Below are 23,418 nucleotides of genomic sequence, written 5' to 3'. Positions count from 1 at the left end.
AGGAAAAAGCAGGAAAATTCGAATTGTTTGACCTGTTTACCTCGTCTGGTGGCTTTGTGACATTAAAGACAAGTTTAAAAAAAAAGACAAACTGAAGGAAACAAATTTTGCGGAAACCACTGAATATTTGAAGTTGTCCAGAGTTTCTAATCTTGAAGATTAAAAAAACTCATTGATGCTCATTAATGTAAAAGTACTTTATTATCAATCTATTATGAGATTATTGGGAAATTATATTGCTGTAAACCCATGTTGGGTAAAAAGAGATCACTTGGGGGTGTGGCTACATGGCTGGAAAAGCTGAATGTAGCAACTCCGTGTTGAATGGGACAGAATCAGGACATCTTATTCTATCTTATAAGTATTTTTCCGCTTCAGTATTCTGAATTTTAAGTCAAACGATGACCTTTTTTCTTATGTAATTGAATGTGGCTTATCTCAATGTTTTGGTATTGTTGCTCATTTGATTTACTTTCTCTGTTGAATGCAGCTGGTAAGATCTGACCATAAGCCTTGAGGTAAAACAAAATCTCACCAAATCTGAATTCTGAAAGTTATGTGGATGGAGCAGATTTGAAATGGCTCACTGAAACACAATTGTCACATTCTGAGAACAAATACTCTTATTGACAGTTTCCATGTTGTAACCCTGCCCTTTGCCCTCGCTGTTAATTTGAAATTTAAAGAAATTTGAGATTTACTCACTGGACAATAATCTCTGGAAAGTTGTATCAGATCCTGATAGAAGTGGTATTTACTCTTGTAGCACCAACCAGACATCATAATTGTAATACAAGTAAAGGTCCTGTGTGAAGAACTTTATTACGAATCATTAGCAAAAGTATCAAAACCCAGATAGAAATAGTCAAAATGTTGTGAATACCTATGGAGCACCATGAGTACACCACTTTTTAAGCATGCATATTGGTTTTCATCAGCTACATTACACAACTGATGGATTCTCATGTATACAATGACAAATTAAAGCAGAAATATCTTTTTGCTTGCTTGAGTGGGATAGTTCAATGTAGTGAGAGACTTTGGAAAATATTACCATTTTATTAATATCTATTTCATTAAATGTGCAAAAGTTAATATTTAAAAAAGAACACACCAGTAAATAGCACTTCAATGCTCTTTTAACATTGGGTGAAATGTACTTTCTTAACCAAACAGGCATGCTGTTTCTACAATGTGGTGAAACTGAAAGGGGAAATTGAAGCAATGACAGATTTCTGTCCCCTGACTGAAATGTAAATGACTTACTTAAGAGCCCCTCTTCTCTGTCTATCTCTTCAGTACGGACATAAAACATGCAAATCAGATCTCTCTACAGTAGGTGTTTAATATTACATTTGTGTTACAAGGTAATTACAAAAATACATCATAATAACAGGACAAAAAGCATTCAAAATCTTCATATAAACTTTATAAAGAGGAATTATAAACAAGAATTTCTGTGACAAAATGCAAGCTTGGGGTGACACATGAGGCATTTAGGGTACACATCAGGGCGTACTTTACAAATTATTGACATAAAGTGATGATCAGGTAAGTGCATGAGGGTGTCATTACTGGCTGGAGTTACTGCAGCCTTGAACAAGAGGAAAGTCCTGTACCTATCAAATTATGAACTGACAGTAAACAAAAAAAGCTGTTCATGAGGACAGAATCAAGGCTGACTGAGGAAAACCAGCTTATTCTTCCCTGAGTCACATATTAAGTTTTAAACTAGGGCAGATGTTGAAGGCATACACATCTCTATCTGATGTTGTGATTCTTGTATGATGCTAATAGAACAGAAAGAGAAACTGTAGTGCTTGAACTAATTATATTCATTACATGTCAAGTTTTTGTTGAATGATTGAATAAAGGTAAATCAAGTAGTATGGCAGGAATCACAAGAATACTTGTGCCGAAACAGTTTCATAATCATGAATGGCAAGAAAGGCAGAAATCCAGAAAACACCAATTTCTTAATGAAGTGGGGGTTTTTTTTCTCAAACTTTTTAAAACTTGCTGTAAAAACAAATCAGTGTATTGCATTTCACCAGCAGGACTTTGCTCTGTGTGGTAATAAGATAAGTTAAGATTTATCAGGACAACCATGACCAATCTGGAAAATTGAACATAAAGAAACAATAGCACAATCGTTCTTGCAAAACTGTTATATAAATACAGTAGGCTTGAAAAGGTGCTCACTGGAGAAAGGCAAAAAAGTACAAAAAAATTAAAAAGTGTCCATTCAAACGGAACAATAAGACTCACAAACACAAATGGGGAAGTTGTGTTGTTGTTTCCCTTCTGAACAATAGATCCAGTCAAATCACTGAACATAAGACAAGGCTAAACACACCTGTGTGTGAAGGAAAGTGTGCTGAAAAACATATCTTTACCTTGAGTGTGAGAAACTGTCCTGTAAACTCAGAGTCTGTCACACAAACACTTCTCTGCGTGGGCCTTTCCCCTGAGGAGACTGCAGTGCAAGTGTAGGGCCAGGGAACGGTGCAGCTGTGTGAGTGTGCGTGCTGACATCCAGCTGTGTGTCCGGTGTGGCAGGAGGGCTGAGGAATAAGTCGTAGTCGAAGCCTTTTAGAGGCTGCAGAGACAGAGTGAGGCCTCGTCGAGCTTTGGCTGCTCGGTCTGGTCTTTCTCTCAACTCTAGAATCACCTAAAAAGCAACACCAGAAAATATCCTAAATTATATTTCTTCAATGATTTGATTGATTTTTGAACAAAATAAATACATCGTTCTCTCTCACCTCTACAGGCTGTCGCTGCAGCAGTGCGACGTCAAAGGTCATTCCACTGAAGAAGGTTTGACGTTTGAAACGCTCAAAGGTTCTCAGGCGTCGGACAGGTGTCTTGCACAAAAGCTTGCCGAAAAATGTAGAAACGTTAGAATAAAACATATCATTAAACTAGAAAAAATAAATAGATGATAGATAGACAGAGTCAGATAACAGATATTGTAGAATTAAATTTTTATTGTTGATATAATTACAATTTGTGTATTTACCTCAGTTATTAGCAAGGCAAATGGGGGACTGAAGCTCAGGGGCATTTCATAGGGGAAACTTCTCACTTTCCTTAGCATTCTGCAGTGGTCTGATTCTGGAGACACAGGGAACTGAAGAAGAGTATCACATAAAAAGAGATAAATTAGGAATAATTTAAAGTGAAATAATTTGCAGAAAAAAATACTCAACAGTTTTGTTTTGTTACACTTATTGCTTTTTGGTGTAAATCAATATACTAAATGGATCAAACATCGAGCATGTATTTAGGATATGTTTGGTGTTACCTCACTAAGAATGAGTCTAATGTGTTTTCCAATTATTTTGCAGCAAAATTCAAGCTCAGCTACATCACTAAAACAGTGAGTCACATCTGCTTATCACGCAGCTCACATTGAGCTGTCTGACAACAATGTCTCACCTTCCCAGTAACCAATGAGTAGAGCAGAATTCCTAGCGACCACCAATCAGCTGCATGGTTGTAAGGTCCACCACTTAGCACCTCTGGGGCTGCAAAGCAGAAAGAGCATGCTCATGGTGCTGTATGTACAATCCCACATATTTATATAGTCACTGTTGAGTTCAATAATGATAACAGTAATGTACAAATTGCTGTAGTGTCAGTGTGTTGGGGTAAAGACATGGGCATGGATGACATGTTATAATAATTCTCACCCATATACTGAATGGTTCCACAGATGGTGAAAGCTCTTCCTCCCCTCTCCAGGCGACGGGACAAACCAAAGTCAGCTAAGCGGAGGTGTCCTGGAACAGACCATTTTCCTTTCATCACTATGCAAACATGAATGAATCTTTAAATGCAAACTCTTGTCACTGTTACAGTTTCAACTGATGTCAAAACGTGAATTCAGTTTCATTGAAATGAAAAATCCCATTGCATACAAAGGCTGTTTCTCGTCAGTGACAACAGGTGAACTCTTTGCATTAACTCATATCTACAGACAGTGGTGCACAGTCATGATCTGGAAGGTTCTCTGCATACCAGAACTATGCTGCTCCCTGCTGGGGACTACCACCACTTACCATTATCTGTGAGGAGGATATTCTCCATCTGGAAAAAAAAAAAGCAACAAGAATTGAGAAAATTAATCACTACTTTTTTATACACAAGATTGGAAATTTTCTATGACAAAAAGAAGAGTTAAATAATAATTTGAGATGCCATCTTCTTGTTACCTTTTATAATTTTATTCTAATAATTGCTTACGCACAACAAATATGGCCAATTTTAGCTTTTTATGCAGTTCTTATTTATTTTGATTTTAATAATAATCTTGTTCCTGTCTATATTTATATTTGTCAGCCAAAACTTATGGATGTAATTATTATCTCAAGAAGTGAATTCCAAATAACTGTATGCATGTTAAATCGCCATTATGCTGTTCTTCAAATGCTTCATACATTTTCATAGAAGTTCACTTCATGAAACAAAATTAACAAAAGAAACAAGTCTGTGTTGTCAGATAAAAAAAATAGACTGTAAGACATATATGGTGCTCAAAGAATGCTGAGCTTGATGATACTTTTTAGGTTATATGGAATAAAAAGGTTAAATAAAAAATGCTCCTAATGATCAACTAAAAGTTTAAATCAATGATTTGATTTCATGTTCTCATCAGTGTGTCTTAGAAAAAAAAGTTTTCTGACCCATTCGTTACAAACTTGTGAATGCAGCTCCTCTCTCACCTTTACATCTCTGTGGATGACTCCAAAGTCGTGCAGAAAACCTAAAGATAAACAGATGAAAAACATGCTTCAGCTAAAGAACAAACATGCCTCACATTCATTACCATCACTGCCTGCAAGAATACGACAACATGGCAATGCTTTGTTACTGTTGGAAATCCTTCGAGAGCTCATTCCATTTAAATCAGACCTCCTTCTATGATAACTTCTAATTAATTAGTGTTAACTAAAGAAACTGTCCTGAAAATGACTCTGATTCAGATGTGATCATGTGATCATGAGGAGGCAGTTACATGTAAGCAGCTAGAACCATTTCTATTCATATAAAAACTTAATTGGCATACATACCAAGCGCACATCCTAACTCTGCAGCAAACACTCGCACCATATCCTCTGTGAACTGACCAATCATCTGCCAGTAAGTGTAAAGATCTCCTGTGCTGCAGTAGTCACACACTACAGGGGAAGAAGACACAACATTAACCCTTGCCTCCGTCATGAAAGGTAAAGAGTGGGGGGAAAGTGAAGGTCAGCAGAATGTGGGACACACACTGGTGAGAGGGATGAGGAGAGGGGAGAGTCACCTGGGGGAAAGAAGATTGTAGAGTAACGTACTCTTAACAGCAGATACCAGTGATTTACAAAAGTCTGTTTACTCTTTTTGCAAGACAAACAGATTTAGGAAAGAAAGCTATAAATATCTGAAGAAAGGCTGACTTAGCTGCTATACAAGAGTAATACATCTCAGAGAAAAGTTTCAACACACTGAGAACAATTACTTTTCAGCAGATTAATACCTCACAGAGAAACTGTCTTAATTTGCCCCAAATAGGCCTCATATCAGCTTTTACGTATTCGTGATTCAGTGATGATTCAGTGATGTTAAAGCAAGCAAGAACGCCTCTTTTGAATGTGACACATGTGCTCTTGTTCTAAGCTGCAGTAATGTTCAGCATCTGGTCCCCGGGCTAAACACGCTCTCCTTTCACAGGGGGTGGGGAAGCAAACAAACTGGGTCACACTTTCTGAGTCAGTGGTTGATTTGGAAATAAAGGGTAACGGCTCTGGAGGAGAGGGAAAAAGGGGCAGAACACATACAGGATGAACAAGCAGTGGTAGGTTTAGAGTTGGTGCAAGGGTTGGAATCTTTGTGCATTTTGTTCATCATATTTACAGTGAAAGGTTTTGGGTTGTGGGAAGATTCTGGACTGGACTATCAATGTTGAGGTGAAAAAAGGGTGGAGTGAGGATGAAGGGTTTCAGCTACTGGATCTGGGTTGGACTGGGTCACTGGTCTCTGGCTGACTCACTAATGTAGAGGTGGCGCTGAGTCTGCCAGCAGTCCTGTAGGTCGTGGACAAATGGATGGCGAACCTGACGCTGTGGGCACAGGTCCAAGATCAGTCTGAAAAATCTTTTTTTGGCTAGTGACCAAAGAGAGGCCCATACTGTTTTTTCCAACTATGTATTTTTTTTTTTTATCTGAATGCACTCACAACCTCAGAAAGTTCTACCTGTGTAAATCCTGGTAAATGCTTTTTGAGAACAAAAACATGTTTTACACTTAATCAGATGAGGTCCAGTGTTACCTAATTTATACACTAATATATTTGACTGCCATCAGCTTTGTTACACTCACTAAACCTGTGTAAAACAACAAAAATACCTTTAAAAAAAACATTCCTACAGTTTAGTGTACATTTCATTTCTTGTGTGAAAAAAAGTGCCAGGCTAGCACTCGGATAGAAAAGAAAGGTGAATAGGTGAAAGAAATAACTTATCCTGACGGATGACAAGTTGAAAACAGGTTGATGGTGCTGTAATTTAACATCTTCTGATATTAAGTCATTTAAAAAACAAATTTCAGAATCGGAAGAATTTCCAAACCTCTATCTTGTACAATTTATAAACTTGGCCAGCCTAGTACCCACCTGAACGATAACTTCTTCTTTTGACTGCTCCAACACCCCAAGTCTTAAAATCTCTGCTTTCGGTATAACCTGTTGGATGACAAAAACAGTGGGGTGAAATACAACATCATCTGACAACCAAAAAAAGTATTAACGCATTTATCATAGCTCTATAGTACGCTTATTTATCTCAAAAACTTCATTATCTGTGGATTAAACTGTTACATTTTCCTTTCCATCCCTGAATCAATATGCCTCTTTTTAACTGATTGGTCACTAGAGAAAGCTGTTATCCTGATGATTAAATAATAAGTAGTAATAAACTAGACACTTTAATTAAGCATTCAAACCACCTAATCGCAGCCTTTCGTTTAACTAAATTTGAGCTAACCATACAGATTTATAAATAAGCATTATTTCGGTTGTAGGCCTATAAATTTCAACTAACAAGCCGAGGATTCACCTTGACCGCATATGTTCTCTGTTTAGACTTGTCCTTTACTTTCAGAATGGGTCCAAACGAACCTTTGGCGATGTAACTCAGCACCTGTTAGAAACAATAATGATGATAGAGAGTGAAACATCAAACAGCCAAATGAAAGCATGAAGCATTACAGGTTACTCATTCATTGTGATTATATGTAAAATGAGGTCTACCTGAAAGTGTTCATGCCCAGGCACTGTCCTATGAGGGAATTCAGGCAGAAACATGGTAATAAACCCTGGCAGGCTCCACTCTGCTCTTAGCTTGTCTGGGCCGATCCCTGCCAGCCTCAGTACATGCTCTGGGATCTCGGGAGGCTTGCCTTCGAGCATTCTGCGCTGGCCCAGACGGAAGGCGGGTGGGGCCAGGCGACAGAGGCCTGCTGGGATGGACAGACCCATACTGGAGAGGAATCCACGCCATCCAGATGAGAAATCCTCAACTGCCTGTCCTCTTTCAGCGGGCCTCTGAAGAGGAAATAGGGGAAAGAATGTCCCAAGCAGCACAACATGAGGTAGCATAAGGTGCTATTAAGATATTACTGTGAGTCACTACTAAAGTGATTTGCATTATTTTTGGAAGGTGTTATATCTTTCTGTGATTTATTTCCAATTAAGGAGTACTTTACATTACCAGCATGACTGAAGTGTCTAAAAAAATGGGAATATTCACTTGTTCACAATGTTCAACCACATAAGAAACATGGGAATGAATTGTTTCACCTCAAAATCTTTCATGTGTAGTAGCACATCATCTACAGATGTTTTTATATTTAATCCCCAGTGTGGTTATCAAACCAAGGTCTTCATTGTGTTATAGTATGTTCATGCAAATTCCAAAAGTTCATGTTGTCCAATGCCTTTAAGCCAGGGCTGTTTCACACAAAAAAACAATACCAGCACTAATGTTGACAGGCCTATAAAGCAAAGGCAGATCTCTTTGTGTTGTTGTTACTCTCCCCTATCACCTTTACTCACTGATTTACTTTGCTTCCAAGTGTTAGCTGCACCAGAAAAAGTAAAGAGGTAAGCTCAAGAAGGAATTTCTCTTCTCCTTTAATCAAGGGGTTGTTTTTTTATTTCTATTTTTTTAAGTCATTTTTTCTGATTTTCCTTTACCAAGTAGAAAAATAAAATGCGTGGTCAGCATGTTTCTTGCAGTCATCCAGTCACTGCCCCTCTGTGGCTGCAGCAAAGCGGAACTGATGCTCTGTGGTGCAAGACGTGAGTATCTGCCATGCAGGAGGCTGTTATCAGAATAACCTCTAGAATAGGCGAAACTTCAAAGCAACGTACATCAATTTCACACCTGCCCTTGATCTTGCAGACTAGTTGAAGTTAGGACTTGATCAGGGCGTGCAATTTTTTCATCATTTCATTTTTGTCAATACCGGAAGCGTGTTGAATTGGCCTTCAAAATAAAAGCATAACGTTATTTGAAAGGGATTTCAAAGTGGTAATATTGAGGTTGAAGTTATAAGACTATAATGAACCATTAGCTGCTGCTAATTTAATTCAATATGCAGTAACATTATCCGAGGCACAACCGTTTATGTTTGCTCTGTGGGTGCCTCGATGTCAGGAACCACCGTGATATCATCGCCATGGAAACAGGGAATCCCTCCACGCACTACACCTCGTCAACCAGTAATTTTTGTGCACTCACCTTCCTGGTTTTACTGCCGTCGGCCCCCATCAGTACGACGGGACATCAGTGCTACAACCATGGAGCGACATCTGCTCTTCATCCAGGCACCTCACGGGAGTCCATTCACGGTTTCATGCATTATACCCACACTGATGTCAGATTTAAGAAAGTAAGGCAGTAAAGTAAGACACCGAGAAAACAAATCTGCAGGTGATCTCGCTCTCCGGTGCAAAATGTGATAGATATGGCGACATAAAAACAAGTTAATCCCGGGTATGGGCAACGTCAGCGCAAATCCGCCCACAGCTTTTCCATCCAATAAGACTGCAATCTTGTTGAGTTCAGCTCCCCCTGCTGCTTTCCGTATTCAAAACCACACACGGTAGTAACACAAATCTGTGTCCCCGTCAAATGCGTTGCATCATTTTCAAAGTAGGCCTCATCACGCTTTGCAGGAAACATGCGCGTCGAGCGTCATGTGGAGCATAGATCTCCAATCGACCAGCGCCCCCCTCTCTATTTTGCCGTTCACTATGTTCTAAAAATAACCCAGTGTATGCATTATTTCTGCTGCCTCTGCATGATGAACAGACCCTGCGGGGCAGTATCAAAGATAGTACTGTATTGAGTGCAGAGAGCCCAGCATGGTGCCGGTTTATCAGCTGTGAGTGGTGGTTCAACCGGATGAAGCAAGGGGTCATAAAACTCAAAGGGGGAGAACAAAAAAAATCTATGTCACAACTTAACGACTTTTAAAAACACGACATCACTGCCCACAAATTAAAACACAGTCCAAACCATGACATGACAGCCCAAGTGCCTTTTATTTGGGACTAAGAACATAAAAAGCAAACAGTGCCATCCTTACATTGTTTTACTGTCACATTAACATTTTGTTGACCTGTGTGTGGCCGGTTCTACAAAATAAACCAAACTGTTGAGCTTTAAATAAACAAGTAGAAAAGGGTTCGGTGAATCTTCGAAGGAGCTTTCAGGGTTTATATCAGCATCAGCTGGCCTGCATCAGGTTCAGTCATCCTCGTCAAAGTCTTTCCTGCCCTGGGGAGGTTTGGGTCCCCCTGCTGGTTTTGCCATGATGATCTGAAAAAGAAAAAGATGAGATTCAGCCAGAGTTATCTGGTTAGAAGTAATGAGCACCAGGATCCACATGGCAGGCTGTGGGCTCTCAGGAAGGGTGGTAGTCAAAAACATTCCTGAAGCAGCTATCAAGGGGGGTAATGTAAACTGGTTTTAAGGAATAGCAATAAGATACAGGTCTTAATGTCTTCAACAAAATGAGTGGGTGTAAATCCCTGAATTATTTTATGCTGTATTTCAGACCCATAGGTCATAGCAGTGTAAGAAGGTATAAAAATGTAGAGATAAATATTTATGTATGAAATATAATGCAAAGCTAGATGTACCAAGAAGGGTCATTTAAGAAGGTTAAATATATATGAGCTTATACAGCATATTATGTATGCTGCAAGAAGGTACAAGGACTCTATTCCACACTCCAGAAACTCTGTGCATTTATCCATGTATAATTCAAAATATGTTGCTAAGACCATTAAAATTTGCTGCAACTTCAAATTTGAAAAAAGTACTCGAGTATAATCAGCTTTAGAGCCTCTCAGTGGAAAGAAAAACAATCAAGCAGAAATAACCTGGAAGTATTCTTTGTGTAGCAAAAAACAGGTTATGGGAAAAAAACCTTGAAATGCCCATACAGACATAACAAAACCTCAGGAAGTTTGCATTTCATCTCAACAACACAATACTTTTATGTTAAAGAATTTTACATGTAATGTTACTGAATCTGCACTTGCCTTTGTATGTCTACTGAAATGAAGAAAGTTTATTAATTCATGCAGCATGCTATCAAACCAAACCGTGTGTGTTTTAAGAAAGATTAAAGTGATTTAGTTAACAGTCTGTGACACACCTGGCAATATTTAAAGCACACCTGCATCTAAATGTCTGTGCAGCAAGTTCTGTATCGCACCCAGTGTTAGTAGTGACAGGCATTAGAGAAAACATTTCACTCCATTTCAGTGTCCCGTGAGTGTTTCAGTTCATCATCAGTGAGTTTAAACCACACGCTTCATTCCAGGACCTACTGATAGAGGGTGTGTGTGTGCCCTCTAGTGATGAGTATCAAATTTATCAGGTTCTTCTTCCCAATCGTCCTTGTCCCAGTGGCCTCTCTGCTTGGGAGCTCTGGGTCCCCCTGCAGCCTTTGCCATGATGATCTGCATCGCACACACGCATATTTACATACACTATTAATAACCTGGAGAGTAAAAACTTGTGAAGGCCCTCAAAACACTCCACCTGCTGGACTAAAGATCGACATGGACTTTGTAAGTTAGGAACAACTCAAAATGATGAAAACTGTGTATAAACTCTGGTCCATCATTATGAAACTACAAATTCACAAGATTCCTCGAACTGAAAATGCCTTGTACAAAGTTTGATATGAAGCACATGTTTTGGCTTCAAGTCAGACACAGAAGCTTTTTTTTAAAGCTTTTTTGACAGTTCCAAGTTCTCAAAAATAAATAAAACCTTAAAATTCATTTTTTTGGTCTGCAGACCAATTGAATTCATGAAGAAGATATAAACATTTTTCCCTCTTAACAAATCACTTCAAAAGGTGCAAAATAAATTGGATCTTGCTGCCAGCTGTTGTATAGACACAATACGTTTGTGAAGACAAAGCTACCTGAATCATGTACATGAAGATGCTACAAATCTGTTGCTGGAAAAATGTCTCCGAACCAAACTTTTCATGCCACGTAAGGATAATACTGCAGGGCCCAGTCGTTTTCTGAAAACAACTCCACCAGCTGAATGATTTATTTTTACAGATTTACTCATTGTACTTTTAGCTGAAAAGGTGATTTGTATGACTAACCTACTGTTCTTGTTATTTATTTTCCACTTATTTTTTTATATATACTTAAAGACTTTAAAACATCAGTGATGTACCCTGTAAAAACAAGCTGTAATAAAACTATTGTGTTTCTCTCTTTTAGCTTCTTTTGATTTTTTTGTGCAGTGGATGTTTGTGTTTTTGTATGCACGCACCTGGTCCACTCTCAGCACTGTGATGGCAGCGTTTGTGGCCAGTTTGATGCCCCAGTGTTTGACCAGGTAAGGCTCCACAATCCCAGCCTCAAGCATGTCCTTTACTGTGGGGCCGTCAGCCTAAAGACAACAGCACATGCATACAATGAACCACATAGGCAGCACTTCAAAGAAGCAAACTGAGGCAAACAGAGAAACAGTAAGGGAGCATGTTTTCTCTTTTCTGTCCTGAAATTAATTCACTGCCTGAAAAAATACTTGACTCCACCATCTCTTTTTTCATCTCCCGAATTTCCCTTTGGGTATTAGTGAAGTACATTCTAGTTTTTTTTTTTATAAAGGCAAGGTCTTGATTTTCAAGAAAATAATAGAAATCAAATGAAGAAAAATCACATCATTTTGGTCTCTTAAAGCCAGAGTACAAACCTCAATGTCAAAGCCCATGTTCTTGTTTCCTTCATGATGTGCTGAGTATAGTTTAGAGATGAGCTCGCTCCCCTTCACTCCAGAGTTCTCAGCCAGTGCACGTGGCAAAGCCTCGAAAGCTTCAGCAAACTTTTTGATAGCATACTGCTCCAGACCAGGGCAGGACTATGAAAACACAGGAAGTCACATCATTGCATTTTTTAAGCTGTTAATGAAAAACTAATCAATTTGGGTTCAAAAAGACTGGGGGTTTGATTTGAGCCTGGCTCATTTTCAGTGTTTTCCTACCTCTCCATAGGATGTGATCTGCTTGGCCAGCTCGATCTCAGTGGCCCCCGCTCCAGGTACCAGGCGATTGTCCTATGGAGAGGGAATGACACAGATACTGTAGCTGAAGTGCAGCTCAACACATTCAAAAGTAAAGCATCTATTAAAAACTTCAGGAAAATGTGGAATAACTACGTCTTGAAAAATGACAAAGAGTAGTTATTAAAGCAGCATATCTAGCTTTTCTATAAGCATAAAAACTGTTTAGATTATTCATTAGATTTCATTTGATCAAGACAGCAAGAACTCTGAGTGGTTCACTGTGTTGACTCACCCTGACCAGGACCTTGAAGGTGTTGACTCCATCATCCACAGCTCTCTCAATGTCATCCATCAGGTTATCTGTGGAGCCTCTGATCACCACTGTTGATATGGCACCATCTTCTTTTTCTGTGGGTAGAAATCAATGTGTGACGCCTAAAACTGAAAGATCAGGTTGAAAAACCATGGTTCATAGGTTTAGAGCACAGTTTGATTTACCGTGTTTAAAGACCACCACCTGAGTGTCCCCAACCTCTGTCAGGTACACATTGTCACAGTGGCCCATCTCCTCTGGAGTTGGAGCCGTCTGAGGAGCAGAAACACATTGTCATACTTTAAAGAAAGAAGTTTCACTGGGGTTCAAACCCAAGATCTCTCATGAACAAGACATCACTCACCATCCTGGGCAGAGCTACAGCTCCCACAGTCTTACACAACCTCCTGAGGTCCCACTTTGAGTTCAGTCTGATGGAAAAAAGCAAGAACAGGTCAGTCTGGTACACAGAGATAAAAGGTATACCATAATTAAGTCTTTAGGATAATACTTCAGCAAGTCCAATAGGCATTTTTATTATTGGGGATTGGTATAAAAAAGTGTGTGTTTATAGAAAACCTATGGTGAATACAGTTTGTGGCTTTGTATTTAATTATGTCTACACACTCACAAAAAATACTTTTGCAGAGTTGTATAGTCATCACACGGTTCTTTTATCCATGTGGAATTTTAAAACCTCCCACTTTTGAAGTAGGCGAAACATACACAAGTCCTTCTATTCTCCCTTACGGTGTATAAAATGCACTCTATTGTGATGCTAGCAAGACGTCACACACTGTGAGGTTTGATTAAATTATGTCTGCATCATGTGATGTTTAGGTGGAGAACAGTTTATGGACAGGTTTGTTCTGTTGGAACTATTCTGTCCTGTGGGCTCTTATTTCATAACCACCTACTTGGATTACAGAAGTGATCTCTGTCTTACCTGACCACCATGAGCTGGTATTTGTTGGCATAGTGCAACGCCATGTCAGCAACTTTCCCCCCAGTGACCACCACGTTGGCACCAGCCTCTTTGATGGCCTTCACTTGAGCCTCCATCATGTCCTCCTCTCCCTTGCTGAAGTTCATGAGCTCCTGTGCGTTATTAATCAGCACTGTGCCCTTCAAGATAGATTAGAAAAGTGTAAGGAATAAATCAGCGCACCTTCAAACCTCCTGGTAGATCAACACTAGATTTTTAAGTGTATTCATTCTAGTATGTTTACGTCACACTCTTCTTCAGCATGAAGACAGAGTGTAGAATCTTTACCTTTGTTTCTGTCACCATACAGTCAAAGGGGCAAGAAAAGACGGCAATCTTGGCGTCTTTCACTGAAGTGACATCTCCCTCAGCTTCCTTTTTGAACACCATGCCGTGAAGCATGGAGGAGGATGTCACCCCACAACCCTAAAACACAGCAGACAATATCTCATGACTCAGAAAACAACAAACACACAATGAATATGTGGATTTGCTGCCTACCAGAATCTTGCACACTCTGACGTTGTCAACATTGAAACTGCCAGACTCGGGGAAGATGGACACTGTAACACAAAGCAATGAAAATGAGATGTTTGGAAACAAAACAAACATTTGAAGCAACTAAATCGTATTTAACAGCTGTGAATTAATTTTGAGTTCTCTAAATTGCTGACTCACCACAGGCCTCGGCTATGAGTTTTGCAAGGAAGTCTTCATTGCCATATTGTTTACTCATGACTGCTGTGCGAATGAGAGATGTTGCCTCTTTAATATCGTGGAGGTCCTTAGCCGACGAACATATGCAGTCTGGCAGGATCTCAAGAGTCTTCTGACATGCTTTTTCGTAGCCTTCGATCACCTGTGGCAAACAGGAAAAGGGTTACTGAGCATATGCTGCAGCTGATTCCTTGGGATGCAATAATGTAGCATCATTTTTACCATGTTGGACTGACACAAGGCAGCTCTTACTGCATAAACGCATCAGCTTTTACTTCATTTTTTGTTGTACTAAGCGTTGAATTCTTGAGTCAATCAACATGCAAGTTAGAGAGACAGTGTTCTCTCAAGAGAAAAAAAGAGGAAGAACAAAGAATGCATTTTTTAAGTCGCCAAACATGATGAAAAAAAGGTTCCTCCAAAAATAAATGAAGGTAACAAATTGTGTCTACCTCTGACACTGACAGGCCCATCCTGAGCAGCTCTTCAGCCAGCTCCAGCAGGGCTCCAGCAAACACCAGGACAAAGTTTGTACCATCTCCCACCTCCTGCTCTTGCATGTGTGATGCCATTACAATCATTTTGGCTGCTGGGTGTTGCACCTACAATGTAAAAAAAAAAATAGCAGTTTAGTTTCTTCATTAAAAAAACAAACTGTCACATAAGCGGTGGAAAATGGATGGATGGATATTTTGTTTCACAGGACTGTGGACTCTCCTCACCTCAAGTTCTCTGAGAATGGTTGCCGCATCATTGGTTACAAACAGCTTCTCCAAGTGGTTGATGACCATTTTGTTCATACCTGTAAGTTGATAGTGCTATTAGTTTGACATCACTTTATTTTGTTTCTGACATATGTCCCAACTAATGAAACACCAATAAAATGCGCAATAAAGACGCATTTCACCGTTTAAAGGGAGTGCTCACCGTTTGGTCCATAGGCAGTGCGTGTTGTCTGAGAAAGCTCCTTACAAGCTCGGATGTTACGGAACACTGCCTCTTCAAGGCCTGAATAGTGCTGTAATAATGAAATGATAAAATAGATAATAAAATAAAATGATACATGAACTACAGTGCTGAATGGATACACTTAAAGGACACATTTAACATATAAAACAACACTAATGGTTTTCTGCTAATTAGCATAAGAACCCGAAACTGTAACAAATGTTTTCCTTTATTTTTTTTAAATTGGTATCACTATTTTCCTGAGAATATGGGACAATAGTGAGTCGATTTGATGTTAACCATCTCAAACAGGTGGCGCTAATAGGAAGCATCAGCATCTCTACGCAACCAGGCACGGTTGAGATGACAGCTAAATGCCTACTGGGTGTGACTACTGATTTCCAATGATTTATCACAGCAGCTACAATACTGAAAAACCAGCATGTTCAAGGGAGGGAAGATGTTACTCATACGTTTATTTAGAGAGCGACCCCTCTATTGTCTATCGCAGCAGCCCAGCTCCAGCAGCTCTGAGGCCTGTCTACTTTCTAGAACTCTCCCACATGACTGTGAATGAGTGTGCTAACTCAGCGGCTAACGGAAGCTAGCATGTCAGTCAACAAGCATCAACTGTAAGTCACTAAAATATTTTAACTGCGTCATTTAAGCTCACCTTGGCACCATCTTTAAGCATTTGGGCAAAGCCCGGAGGTTTGGGGACATGAAGAGCCATTTTCCGATGTTTCACAGCCCCGGTGTATTGGAGAAGCTAGCCGCGGCGTGGGTTCAGCTCTTGGTACAAAGCCGGAGAGAAAGAGGAGGAGCGACTTTGGCGAGGCGTGGGGATGCGACGGGTACCATGAAGGAGCAAACAGAGCGGTTTTGATTAGATTTTGTATACATTAAAAAAAAAAAAAAAACCCATCTACTTGCGCACTTTGCTTAGGTGTTACTGAATAAGTGCACAAAAAAATGAACTTTTATCATATAATTTTGGACATCATCACGGCATTGAACTCCAACAGCTTGTTGTGAGGTAGCAGAAATTACCATTGCATTAAATAAACCCGCCCTGCACTAACTTGTCAAAGATAAAATATTTTAATTACATTCTGGTGCTCGTAGCACGAAATTGTATTCAAATTGTACGTATTTTATTTTATTTTATTTATGTTTATTATTATTATTATTATTTTATTTCTTAGTCTATTGCTGCATGTGGCACATTGTTTTTTTCTCCCAATTAATTCGCTGTAAAAAATAAATGAATAAATAAATAAATAAATAAAAATAAATACAGAACAAACAAAAAACAATCCCCCTAATTGGGGATCAATAAATAAGAATATTGATTAAATTAAAAAAGGAGTATCTAAATCTGAATCATGGTTATTTCATTCAGACGGTATTAAAACAAAAATCCAGATGAGAGAGAGATGAAATATTGCAATCCCACATGGCAAATCACACTTTTACGGGTTTTTTTTTCATTTGTTTGTTTTTCTTTCTTTTCTTTTTTTAAAAATAAAATATTTGAAAGATTGTTTAAAATTAACCTGAATGTAAAATATACTCCAGCATAAAGTAATGCGGGGAATCTAGAACTACTTGAAAATAGATGAAGCACTTTGTTCAAGTGTTTATTTTTCCTCCAAAGCACTTTGTGGATTTGGTTTCATGAATGCATTTTACATTTTATAAAATCATATTGTACATCAAAAAATTGAGAGAGTATAATTTAAAATGTGAAAGATCTGCTCATGGTATCATTTGAGTACTCTTTAGGTCTTTGAATGACATATTGAATTGGATCTGTGTTCATTTGATTTGACAGTAAGTTGATGAATGCATACAGAAGATATAATAAGGCTGCTTCCAAACAAATAATTTTTTGTAATATCACAAGTTAGTCTTTTTTTTTTTTTTTTTTTTTTTACAGACATCCACTCAATGAGCTTTTTTCTTGTAGAACCCATTTGAAATGAATTTAGGGGTTTGTGTTTTTCCCATGGACTGTATTGGGCCCCTTCTCCAAAAGAGCTGCTCTCTGCTGCCATCATGTGGACTTTATATTTGCTACTGCAAAAAAAAGTATTTTTTTGTTTTAGTCTGACTGGCCCGTTGATCCTTCGTCTGTCACCTAATAGTTATCTCATAACCCGGTTAAAAAGTCAAAAGCCTCTTTTTATTGTATCCAAGTGACTTATCAATGCCTTATAATTTATGGCAGTTACCTATTGAGAAAAACCCTGAAGAAGAAAAGAATACCATAAAGAACACATGATATATATATATATATATATATATATATATATATATATATATATATATATATATATCTATATATATATATATATATATATATATATATATATATATATATATATACACACACACACACACACATATATATATATATATATATATATATATATATATATATATATATATATATATATATATATATATATATATATATAAAATCAAAAGTTCAAATTTTGGGAATAGACCCAGGCAGAAAACCAAAAATTATGTGAGATTTTTATAAACAGAGCTATTTAAGTATTGCTATAGAAGAAACATAGGAACAATGTTAGTAATGCTCTATTTATACACTTAATTCTGGGCTTGTAAGTAAAAGAATTGCATTTTATGAATATTACTGTTCTTTGACTGAGAATGCAGTGCATATAAATATTAAGTATGTAGAATCAGATAAATGATGTAAAATGCAAGGACATTTACATCAAACCAAATTACTTCAATGTGTCCAATCAAGTCAATGTCCAGATATCAGGCCTTTCAAGTTTTTACGGGCAAATTACAAAATGAAGCAGGGAAAAAAAAATGTGGTATATTTGTGTGGAGAACTCTGTTCCTTACAGAAAGAAAATCATTTTTTATTTTCAAAAGTGACACAAGCAATGATAATAAAAAATAAAGTAAAATTATACTGACCTTCTATAGCTTAAATAATGACAAAACTTGTTGTTCTGAAAGCCCACCGGTTTTATTGCTTCTTTTTTCACACGTCAGACTCACTTTTCATTTCTTCCGTTTCCGCATAAAGGGAATAACTACACATTGAAACTGCAGAGAAGACTATTTTTGCGTCATCAGAGGTTGTTTGTCGCTTTACTAATAACCTGCCGGATATGGTTTTATAACATCATCATCAAGTAATGAGTCATTACATCTTCCCCATCACATTACTGAACGATTGATATTCACAGCAATGGTCCATGAATCATCCACAGACCATTTACAGGACAGCCTCTTTGACGCAATGGAAGAAATAAAAAATCTAGATCACATAATCTATATTCATAAAAAAATAGTGTTTCATAGAAAATACACTTTAAAATTTGGCGTAATCAAATGGCATATAAAAATGCTTGACAAATTTTCGTAACATTATTGCATACATGTTAAATAGAGGAAACATGTCTCCTCTGTCAGTAAATTCAGTGTTAGTTCAGGGGATACAGTTTTGGTCTTGAGTAAATATCTGAAAATATAATATTGTATCAAAAGAGACAAAACCTTAAGTGTTAGTATTATGACGATGCAACTAAGACATTTGGTTGTAGCAGCTACTGGTACATAAACCACAACACAGAAATCCCTTTGGTAGCTTTAGTGAGGATAATCATCCACAAACAGCTAACCTGAGACAAGTAAACACAAACTTATTTAAGTGTAGCTAATTACACACAGTTTATAACAGATATACGCTTGTATGTAACAGTCTCCCTGTATCATAACACTACTTTTAATGTAACAGTGATACCACAGTAACAGAATGTGAAACATGGCTCCCAAGGGCCTGTGTTTTACACACAGACACATACACGTGTGGTTCAGTTTGGTTTGCGAACAGTGTTCACAGCTGTGTTAGCCCAACCTCCCAGTGTGTTTGAGAGCTTCATGGCCCGACGTGAGAGGTTTGAGCAACAGAGTTTAGCGTTGGGGTCCAACTTTCGCATCACTGCTCCCCCAGGACGTTCCCTTGTTCTGGAAAAGGGAAGAAAAAAGACAATTTTGAGCAAAGTGCAAATGTTGAGTCAAAAAAAAACGAATTTACTTTGTAGACAACAAACGAAACATGCAAAAGAGGAATGAATGTTAATCATTATAAATTGCATCCACTCATTTTATGTATCCCATCATTTTATGGACCATGGGCAGCATTTGGGTTTTGAAAAGGTGATATTTTGTTACATATAGAAAAATAAAAAGCCAAAACAGGGTACAATTTTCTCAAACAACTTTTGAGAGTGCAATAGTCATGAGAATTAAAGATTTTATTGCTATGAATTTGAAAAAGACTGGCATTTTAGAACTTGCAGAAACATAAGTAAGTACAGTTTGATGAACAGATATAAAAACAACGAGTCATTGTGTAAAGCAAAGTGCAGTAAGGGAAGTGTGAGTTGGGTTGAAGAAGACAAGCACATTATTTAAAAGTCAAAAAAGCAGCCTCAGCAGTTCTTACATTCAGATACGGACACCGGGCACATGCTGCCATGCAAATCCATTTAATGTTTCAAGAATGTTTCCATAACTGATATTGTTTTAGGAGCTGGTTTTATGATCTGATAGTTTACCTTCTTTCCTACTCCACCATAAGAGAATAGTTGAACCGCCTGTTTTGAGAGGAAAAGAAACCCATTTTTAAATTTCAATCGGACGAGTGTGTCCGACAGAGCAGGAAGCGGTTAACTGAAAACAACGCGCGCTGATGATAACAGACAAGGTCACTGTTCATGCGCCTCTCTACTTCCCAGAGAGAATTTCATTCCTCATGGGCCACAACATTTTGAATGTCAACACAGGAAGTGATGCAAACGCTTATGAGTTTCATCTGGCTCCACTTCCCAATCTCTCTCCCCCTCACTCCCTCCTCATCTAAATACCAGAAACACAGACCCAGTTTCAAAGCTTGGAAGAATGTGTGTTGGGGGGAGGGCAAGAGGGTCTAGGGCCCCTCAAGCTGTGCTGCATACCAGGATTCTTGGGGTAAGAGAGTGAAGAGGGTGGTCTACAGGTCTCTTTTTTAAAAATCATGTATGGATCAAGGGAATGGACCGATGACTTTTTTTCCACAATTTTTTTTTGTTTATACACAATAATACTTCAAATCAACACATGAAGACATTTGAGCAGTATTTCCATATACATTTACCACATGCCAACTAGTCATAACCTTTAACTGAATAGGAACTCTTACTTGTCATCTCTGCTAATCAGGCTATCAAAAGCCTTGGAAAGATGCTTGAGCCTCCTGAGTCCAGTGGAGACAGACTCTAAATCCTGGTCAAACTTTCTGTTATTGAGAGAAAAACACATCCAATCAAAACTAAATTAGCAAAGAAAACTATAACTATCAGCTGTATTGCATCATAATGTAACTGTGTATGTTATTATGGTGCTTTTAAAGACTCACATTCTCTGATTCTGTGTGTTCGGGGAGGCAAAGGGACTTCGTAAAGCAGCCATGCGGACCAGCTGTCTCCTACCGCCTCCTGTTTTCACCCCTCGTACACTGGCTTCTGGAGTCCTTCTTCTGGAGCCTGGGGTACGCCCAGGTGTGACCACTGATCTGGGGGTGCGTTTGGGTGTAGCAGCCCGACTGGGTGTTTTCCTTGGGGTGCGAGAAGTGGATGCACCAGCGTCTTCTCTTTCATTTTCACGACCTGGTGTTTCTACCAAACACTCCTCACGTGAAAACTCTCTGGTCCTCTGCAGTCTCTGGAAATGATGGAACGATAGGGAAAACGTCAGAAGGTTGAAAAAAAAAAAAAACACAGAGGTACTAGATGATCTTGGACTCATAACATAAATGAGTAAAAGGACCCTGTGTGAAATTAAAGTGGATAGTTCACATACCTGATACACTCCACTAATAGAGTTCCGGGCACTGCGAGTGAGTTTGCGAACTGTGTTGGGTTTTGGTTGCTCTTTTATGGGTTCCCAGCTTGGATTCTCTGGGAGGGAGTTACTCTGTACAGTGCGCAGAGGGAGCCTCTTGCGCAGAGACATCCGCAGAGAATTAAGTGAGGATGATGAGCGTAGCTTGCGAAAACGGTCAGGGGCTTCTGGAGAGCTCTCTGCACCATCAGACTCATCTAGGACTGTGTGTGCCCGCCAGACTCCAACCACAGCTCTACCAACTCCATCCATCACTGAAGATGTCATGCTGACCTAGACAAAAGAGTGGAGGGACATCAGAATGGCTGAGTTTGCATTTAAATGGTGGTAGAAAAGGCACAAGAGTAGGAAAATAAACTAGTGCCTGGTTAATCTTTTGTTGCAGCAGATGCACAGCTGCCAATTAATTGATGATTAATTATCAATTTGTTGTTTGACACTTCTCCACTTTTTGATTTTGATATCCTGTTTGTCAAAGAAGCTTTAAGAAACATAGCATTCAATTGATCGAGGGTAGTTAGCCTTTGTTTTATACTGCAAAACACACATACATTAAAAGGAAACCCTTTTTTATTACTACACATAGGATAAAGTAACATGTTTTCTGACACCTCATCTTGATTAATCTTTTTTTCCCATGGATGTTGACGGTCTAGTCCAGTCAGAAAACACGCCAAAATGACTGAGCAAAAGTCAGCAGTTCATCTTGTTAGTACATGTTTAGTATCCATTGTTAAATCGGTACTTGTTACTCTGCAGACTTTTCTGTCCGGATTAACGACAAACCACAGCAAAGCCCGAGGATCGCAGCACTGATTTATCACGTCTAATGGGACGTTTAATACGGCAGCTTCACACAATTCACAAAGAAACCACTTAACGCCGCCACACTAGTGATAAAAGGTCTGTTTATCGTGCAGAAACAACAATAAACGGCTGTGGTCGCTCCGCTGTGTAAGTTAACGTTATCTATCTCTACACAAAATGAAAAAATGAAGTCGATGGTATTTGCTTAGGACAAGACAAAGCAGACAGGTTATCGACCATCTACCGTGAAGATAACTTACCTGAAATAGTGGTAAATATATTTTACTCCCGTTTCCCTCGGCTGCGTTTTGTCTTGTTTCTTTCTTTCAATGTTTGAATTTGGCGGCGGACCGCGAGTCGAACGCGCATACACACTACCACGCCCTTTACGCACAGCCCCTTCCAGTGACGTAAAGACGTTATGTCTGGACCTCTCGACGTGCAGGCGGGCAGATGTAGAAACCCACTACTTTGAAATGTAAACAAATAAATGAAATAAATATTTTTGTTCAGGGACAAAGAAGGGATTTTTTTAGCATCACATAGTTATTTATTTATTTATTTATTTATTTATTTATTTATTTATTTATTTATTTATCTATTTATTTATTTATTTATTTATTTTTAAGATTTCCTTGTAGTGTGTCCCAGTGAAAACTGCACAATGCCTTGTGTACAGCGTTTGTGAAAAATGAAATTTAATCTTTTTTTTAAAAATACCTGAACCATTATTTCACTAATGTTACTCAAAAGGATCCCAGAGGTTCCCTAGATAGCCGAATTATCCTGCTTGTTTAGAAACCGCACCATCAGGTATCACTACAATTTCAAACCCACCATCCAAAGTTATTATCTTACGCAGTAGGGTTCTATTTGGGAGTGGCCAGCAGATGGCGCACATGCATCTGGGAAGCTCTGGGAAAGCTCCTAGTCAAGCCCACATCAAGTCTCCCCGAGAGTCACAAGCAAACAGGTTTAAAATCAACTCGAAGAATCACCTTTTACAGCTGCCTTCTATTAGAATAGTTGAACAAATCATTTCATACATGAAACCTCTGGACACGTCACACTCAAAAAAATTATCTCACACAATGTATCTCTTTGCCTTATATAATTGCAAAACTGCA

General features: G+C 38.5%; 3 protein-coding genes across 5 annotated transcripts; all 3 read right to left on the bottom strand.

Annotated features, from left to right (window-relative positions):
• Positions 1–1,108: 1,108 nt before the first annotated feature.
• Positions 1,109–9,361, bottom strand: rskrb (ribosomal protein S6 kinase related b). The gene is made up of 13 exons (XM_074672250.1): positions 8,784–9,361; positions 7,292–7,585; positions 7,098–7,181; positions 6,656–6,724; positions 6,035–6,104; positions 5,073–5,180; positions 4,725–4,765; positions 4,062–4,089; positions 3,693–3,782; positions 3,439–3,527; positions 3,020–3,130; positions 2,763–2,876; positions 1,109–2,671 (listed from the first exon to the last, which is right to left on the bottom strand). Exons 1-13 carry the CDS (start codon positions 8,811–8,813, stop codon positions 2,435–2,437), a joined length of 1,365 nt encoding a protein of 454 aa, XP_074528351.1. The 5' UTR covers positions 8,814–9,361; the 3' UTR covers positions 1,109–2,434.
• Positions 9,362–9,580: 219 nt separating this feature from the next.
• On the bottom strand, positions 9,581–16,383 carry cct8 (chaperonin containing TCP1, subunit 8 (theta)). 2 transcript variants are annotated; one of them, XM_074673052.1, is made up of 16 exons: positions 16,227–16,383; positions 15,533–15,623; positions 15,328–15,407; positions 15,058–15,207; positions 14,567–14,747; positions 14,390–14,451; positions 14,177–14,314; positions 13,850–14,028; positions 13,268–13,334; positions 13,089–13,176; positions 12,883–12,998; positions 12,570–12,641; positions 12,282–12,446; positions 11,856–11,975; positions 10,886–11,017; positions 9,581–9,866 (listed from the first exon to the last, which is right to left on the bottom strand). In XM_074673052.1, exons 1-15 carry the CDS (start codon positions 16,284–16,286, stop codon positions 10,910–10,912), a joined length of 1,677 nt encoding a protein of 558 aa, XP_074529153.1. In that variant the 5' UTR covers positions 16,287–16,383; the 3' UTR covers positions 9,581–9,866; positions 10,886–10,909. The 2 variants fall into 2 exon arrangements, with proteins under 2 accessions (XP_074529153.1, XP_074529155.1); XM_074673054.1 differs by lacking the exon at positions 10,886–11,017.
• Positions 16,384–18,532: 2,149 nt separating this feature from the next.
• On the bottom strand, positions 18,533–22,691 carry pimreg (PICALM interacting mitotic regulator). Of its 2 annotated transcripts, XM_074672607.1 has the most exons (6): positions 22,552–22,691; positions 21,443–21,757; positions 21,000–21,304; positions 20,784–20,879; positions 20,161–20,199; positions 19,437–19,567 (listed from the first exon to the last, which is right to left on the bottom strand). In XM_074672607.1, exons 2-5 carry the CDS (start codon positions 21,749–21,751, stop codon positions 20,169–20,171), a joined length of 741 nt encoding a protein of 246 aa, XP_074528708.1. In that variant the 5' UTR covers positions 21,752–21,757; positions 22,552–22,691; the 3' UTR covers positions 19,437–19,567; positions 20,161–20,168. The 2 variants fall into 2 exon arrangements, with proteins under 2 accessions (XP_074528707.1, XP_074528708.1); XM_074672606.1 differs by lacking the exon at positions 20,161–20,199 and having other exon boundaries at positions 18,533–19,567; positions 22,552–22,690.
• Positions 22,692–23,418: the final 727 nt, after the last annotated feature.

Source organism: Halichoeres trimaculatus, unplaced genomic scaffold (genome assembly GCF_033239565.1).
Source record: "Halichoeres trimaculatus isolate MK-OKI-2021-1 unplaced genomic scaffold, fHalTri1.1 fHalTri1_scaffold_6, whole genome shotgun sequence".
Taxonomy (NCBI): Eukaryota; Metazoa; Chordata; class Actinopteri; order Labriformes; family Labridae; genus Halichoeres; species Halichoeres trimaculatus.
This window is presented reverse-complemented; position numbering and strand designations above follow the sequence as displayed.

Bases quoted from the DNA above. Each gene is read 5' to 3' on its own strand.
- rskrb (XM_074672250.1), bottom strand. From the start codon at position 8,813: ATGGGGGCCGACGGCAGTAAAACCAGGAAG. The intron at 6,725-7,097 runs GTGAATCCTCGG...GTCATCCAACAG, and splicing joins AGAGAACATATGCGGTCAAG to GTTATACCGAAAGCAGAGAT. The intron at 4,090-4,724 runs GTGAGAGAGGAG...TTTTTTTTCCAG, and splicing joins TCATCCACAGAGATGTAAAG to ATGGAGAATATCCTCCTCAC.
- pimreg (XM_074672606.1), bottom strand. From the start codon at position 21,751: ATGACATCTTCAGTGATGGATGGAGTTGGTAGAGCTGTGGTTGGAGTC. The intron at 21,305-21,442 runs GTATGTGAACTA...CATCATTTCCAG, and splicing joins CTATTAGTGGAGTGTATCAG to AGACTGCAGAGGACCAGAGA. The intron at 20,880-20,999 runs GTGAGTCTTTAA...TCTCAATAACAG, and splicing joins AACACACAGAATCAGAGAAT to AAAGTTTGACCAGGATTTAG.
- cct8 (XM_074673052.1), bottom strand. From the start codon at position 16,286: ATGGCTCTTCATGTCCCCAAACCTCCGGGCTTTGCCCAAATGCTTAAA. The intron at 15,408-15,532 runs GTGAGCACTCCC...ATCAACTTACAG, and splicing joins CACTGCCTATGGACCAAACG to GTATGAACAAAATGGTCATC. The intron at 14,452-14,566 runs GTGAGTCAGCAA...TTTGTGTTACAG, and splicing joins ACTCATAGCCGAGGCCTGTG to TGTCCATCTTCCCCGAGTCT.